This window comes from Vicia villosa, linkage group LG2, assembly GCF_029867415.1.
Source record: "Vicia villosa cultivar HV-30 ecotype Madison, WI linkage group LG2, Vvil1.0, whole genome shotgun sequence".
NCBI lineage: Eukaryota > Viridiplantae > Streptophyta > Magnoliopsida > Fabales > Fabaceae > Vicia > Vicia villosa.
Window position 1 is genome coordinate 9,621,640 of NC_081181.1, and position 5,699 is coordinate 9,627,338.

A 5,699-nucleotide genomic window follows, 5' to 3' on the forward strand; every position below is an offset into this window, starting at 1 on the left:
AAATTCTAACCCGAATAATAGTGACTAGCCTAATAATATCACTATTATTTATCAGTCTAGGAATTGAACACTTTATTTCTCCTATCTACTACCATCAAATTAAATAGAGATTACAAAAAATAATGCAAAGTAACACTTTATTTTCCTCTAATGAATTAACAGTTTTTTAAAACAAAAATATTTTTGCATATAAAATAAATAAATAATTTTTTAAAAAGTGATAGTGAGTCAGATTTATGAAAATAGAGTGTACTATAATAAATTAGTAATAAATATATTTTTTTAAATGCAAATAAAGCTCAACTTTCATGTTTTTGTAATTTAATAATTTACTCTCATGCGGCCCACCAAGTTCTCAAAATCCGGTCAAAAGAAGCTCACTCACACGCTCCAACATAATGAGGAAAAAAAGAAAGTCAAGTTGCACGTTAATATTAAAAATATATTTTACAACTAAATTTAAAGGTGTTTTAATATGGATTAAATTTAAATACATCACGCTATAAAAAGATTTTACTCTCTCAATCCATCATAATTATTGATTAATTTATTTTAAATTCTTAATAAATTAATAGTATAAAATAGTACATATCTATTAAACTCTTTAAGAGTATAGGAGTATGTAATATTTTATATAATTTTATTGAATATATATAGAATATGTTCAACTCAAATGTAATGTTTTAAAATCTGGACTGGTCATCGATTCGGTCAAACTATTAATTTATTGGGTTATTGATCACATCAATAAATCACTCGTCAGAGCACATGTGAAGATATAATTTTGTTTTTATCTAGTAACATAATTGTTTTTCAAAAATTTATTAATTTATAATTTTCTTATATAGTTTTATTAATTTTCTAATTTTTAAATTTATTATATCATTTTCCTAATAATTTTGAAAGATTACATATCTGATTCTTAAAATTTGATAAAATTTTATTTTTATAATTTAACATTATTTAGTTATTATAAATAATTAACATAATTATAAATATTAATAAAATTAAATTTTAAAACAAGAGCACCAAAACTTTAAAAAAGGGATCAGAATTATAATTAAGGTAAAAATAAACAGAGATTAATTTGATTGTTAACTGGTTTGACCAATGAATCGATCGAATTATATCAATTTTTATCGGATTAGTTACAACTATGGTCCAATAATTTTATTGGACAACTCTACCCTTCAATTTACCGTTTAATCAATCCAACCAATTGAATCGATATGAATTTTAAAACACTACTCACATTTGTTAATTGAGTTAAATACGTGTAAATAATTACTATAGAGTTTAATCGTTAATAACATCCTTTATTTATATGTATATGCAAATATAAATAAATTGTTAATATTATTTATAGATCAACAACTTTATAAAAAAAAATACACATATAATATATAATATAAATCCGATTATAATTGTTTTTCTTTAAAAAATTATTTATCTCTATCCCAAACTAAGCAGTTGAATTTAAATTCAAAACCTCTTGTCACCCCATTTAAATACTTTTGAATAATTATAAATATTTAATACAATATATTTATAAAAATCCAATTTAATAATTACTCTCTATTTATAGATTTTATATACATTTAATTCATACATAAAGATAGTTTAAATATATTTTAATTAAATTTATCATATTAATAAAAATATTTAATTTTCACTTCATTATACTTTAATGCAAACACATAATTAATTTTTTTCCTCGCATAATTAATTTTTATAAATTAAATATTCTAAATATTTTTAATTTCATGTCAAAAGGAGTATCAAATAATTTTTGAATTGATATGAAATTAATAAATTTAATATGGTTAATGAGATATTTTTAATGGAACCGTTGACTTTATTCAGTTATTGACGCAACTTATTTTGACCACGTACAGTATAGTTTAAGTTACAATTAAGTACTTAATCAATTTAATCAGCAACTAATTAAATACACCACTAAGCAAGTTGGAGAAAGTATTGAGATTTGAATAAATCAAATCAAATTTAATCAAATCAAATAGAATCGTATCAAATCCCACACGTTTTCTCTATAATGATTTTTCTCTTATCTCTTTATTACTCTATTGTTCTATAAATAGTGAACCCAATTCTTATCCAACACACAAAAATTTATAATTCTTATCCTAATTTTCATGCAATTATTTCTCATACTCACATAAAGACTCTCTCCCTCACCTTTTTCATTCCATACTCTCTTTTTTTTATTGTTACAACCAAATATATCTATATTCTTAAACCATAAATAAAACCTAAAAAACCTTCAAAACCTCAACCTCAATTATTCTTCTTCATGGTATTTTAATTTTCTTTTCTTCTTCTTGATTGATTTTATTATTTTTTTGGTAATTAATTTTCTTAACTTTTTCTTTAATTTAAAAATTTTTTTTGCAGGCGAAAGAAATTGAAATCAAATATGAAGAAGAATATGTGTTGAATTCTCGAGGAATGAAACTATTAGCAACGAAATGGATTCCTGCAAATGAAAATCCAAAAGCATTGATTTTCATGTGTCATGGATATGCCATGGAATGCAGCATCACCATGAACAGTAATTTACTAATTTTCATCTTTTTTTCCCTTAATTATATATTATATATGATATGATGATTAATTAATTGATTAATTGTGATTATGATTGTGATTATGAATTAAACAGGCACAGCAAGAAGACTTGTAAAAGGTGGATATGCAGTTTATGGAATAGATTATGAAGGACATGGAAAATCAGATGGATTAGCCGGTCTTGTTATGAATTTTGATGATGTCATTGATGATTGTTTCAATCATTTCAGCAAAATTTGTGGTTAGATAAATTCTCTATCTCCCATAAAATTCAATTCTTTTTGTCTGTATAATCGCAAGTACCAGAATTCAAACTCTGATAATGATATCCTGAGTTCATATTCTGGTTATGACGTCCAATATAATAATATGTTGAAATTTTGATTATGCGTCGTAGCAATATCTGTTCTTGCAGATTGATTTATGATTGGCCATTAAATTTAAATTTCATGAATTATGATGTGGGTCATTTCTATTTTGTTTTTGTTATATGAGATGATTTAATTTTTGAAATTATTTGATGTATATAACAGAAAAGGGTGAGAATAAGAAGAAGATGAGATATTTGTTAGGAGAATCAATGGGAGGAGCTGTGGCTGTGCTTTTGCACTGGAAAAAGCCAGAATATTGGGATGGTGCTATTTTGTCAGCACCCATGTGCAAGGTTTGTTTTTGTTTTATTTAATTAAATTTCATATATACTATAGTCTAAAATGTGCACCATATGCATACTAATTTATTTTTTCATATTGATTAGAAAAAAACACAATTTCTGCAACCGTGTCTGCACGTTTGTTCTTATTTGTCCACACATATTTTTGTTCCCTTCTATGCATAATACACCACCCTCAAATACTAAGTCAAATATGAAAAATATTTAAAATTCTTAGTGTAAAAAAATTTAAATATCATATGAAAAATCTTTTATTTTATTTTTTGTTGTAAAAATAGTTTAGATATAAACATTATTTTTTAGGAAAATATAATATTTTTATGATGAATAGTTGTCATATAGTTGTTTAGTTAAGTGGTTGTTACTAACATGATTAATTTATATTATTTTTTGGGTACATTGTATCTTTTAAAATATATACAATTATAGACAAATAATGTTGGCATTATGATTATTGTTATTGATTGATTGATTGATTGATTCTATATTAACATAATAACCAAAATATCTATCTTTTAATTAATATATATTTTACTTTTCAGTAAACTTTCTTTATATAAATAATTAAATAAAAATAAATAAAATATTTATTTAGGAATTCAATTATTATTCTTTTTATCTGAAATTAAATAAATTAAATGAGTTTAACTATTTCTTAATAATAGACTACTATTCCTTATTAGATTACTTTTTTTTTGGTTACCAAATTTGTTTTTATTTGTGCTATTTTCCTTTTTCTCAAGAGAGTGTATCTTCTACGTGATTCTTTTCTTTCTTTCTTTTTTTCATTTATCTTTTGTTGTTGTGGAGAATATATTCTTGCTTCTTAATCTAATTTTCATTAATATCCATAAATTGTGGGGAAAATATTCTCTCATCATGTCATATATGGCTAAAATCTTACCTCTTTATTGAGTTGAAGCAAACATAACGTTAGGAATATGATCATGCAACCATTAAATTAGAGAGATAAATCTTAGAAATATATTTGAAAAAAATTTATAATTATTATTTTAATTTATTTTTTATGGTAGATAAAATAGTAAACTACTAGAAATTATTACAAAATTCTAAAACTTTGAATTGGAATTGAAGTGTTGAATCTAGAAACATTGATATTAAAAATTTCAAATTGTGTAATTATTTTTTATTGAAAAAGAAGCAAATACAAAGTCAAATGAATGTGACAATGAAACTATATATTAATATTAATTTTAGTTGATTCGTTAATTCAAAATAATTGAATGATGACTGACCCATTCGAATATCAATTATGGACCCACCTATTTATACTATACTAATCTATGATAAATTAATAATAATAAGTCCTCTGACTTTTAGGTCTAGAGTGCTTCTTAATTTAGTTATCTTATTAATCACATTTTTATTTTTATTACCCTAAAGTCTAATCTATTGCTATAGTTGCCCTCAAATCACATTCACATCACAAATACAAAGACTTTATTTTTTTATGAAAGTGATTTATTAATTTATGCATGGTTGCTTATATTAGAAATTTTCTTGTCTTCATCATTAAGCATGTTAATTCTTGCATTAATACTAATCAAATATCTTTCTTAACATTATTATTTATAAATATTAATAATTTATTTACATTATCATATAAATATAAATAAATGTTATCGTTAGATATTAAACTCTAATCAAATATTAATCTTATGTGCAGATCGCAGATGATATAAAACCTAATACATTGTTGGTTACTTTATTAAGTGCACTAAGCAAACTCACTCCCACTTGGCAAATAGTCCCAACTCAAGATATTGTTGATATTGCTTTTAAAGTTCCTGAAGTTAGAGAACAGGTATATATATAAATATATAAATAAATATTTAATAATATATTTTACACATGCAAAAAAAAAAAAATATTAAAAATGAAATTTGTTATTTATTTATTTTTTTATGATTTTGCAGATCAGAGCTAATAAATATTGCTTTAAAGGAAAACCACGTTTGAGAACAGGTTATGAACTTAATAGAGTTGCAACAGAAATTGAAGAAAGATTAAGTGAAGTTTCATTGCCATTTTTGATTTTGCATGGTGAAGCAGATAGAGTAACTGATGTATCAGTGAGTAGACAGTTATATGAAGTGGCTTCAAGCTCTGATAAGACATTGAAATTGTACCCTCAAATGTGGCATGGTTTGTTGTATGGAGAGCCACCAGAGAATTTGGAGATTGTTTTTTCAGATATTTTTGGGTGGATAGAGGAGAGAACTAAGTATGGTAATACAAGAATTGAGAGAGAATTGAAACATGAAAATGAAGATTCTCCAAGAGAGAGTAACTCTTGTTAATAATTTTGGTTTGTTTCATTTTATTTTTGATTAATTTTTATTGTAATGAAACGGTTGTTAAAGTAAAGTTTGTTAGATTTAAATTCTTTATCTTTTTAAATAAATTATTTGTTGAATTTTAA

At 23.6% G+C, this 5,699-nt stretch overlaps 1 protein-coding gene across 1 annotated transcript; it reads left to right on the top strand.

Annotated features, from left to right (window-relative positions):
• Positions 1-2,119: 2,119 nt before the first annotated feature.
• LOC131649072 (caffeoylshikimate esterase-like) lies at positions 2,120-5,699 on the top strand. The gene is made up of 6 exons (XM_058918817.1): positions 2,120-2,314; positions 2,413-2,569; positions 2,678-2,824; positions 3,117-3,247; positions 4,944-5,081; positions 5,194-5,699. Exons 1-6 carry the CDS (start codon positions 2,312-2,314, stop codon positions 5,575-5,577), a joined length of 960 nt encoding a protein of 319 aa, XP_058774800.1. The 5' UTR covers positions 2,120-2,311; the 3' UTR covers positions 5,578-5,699.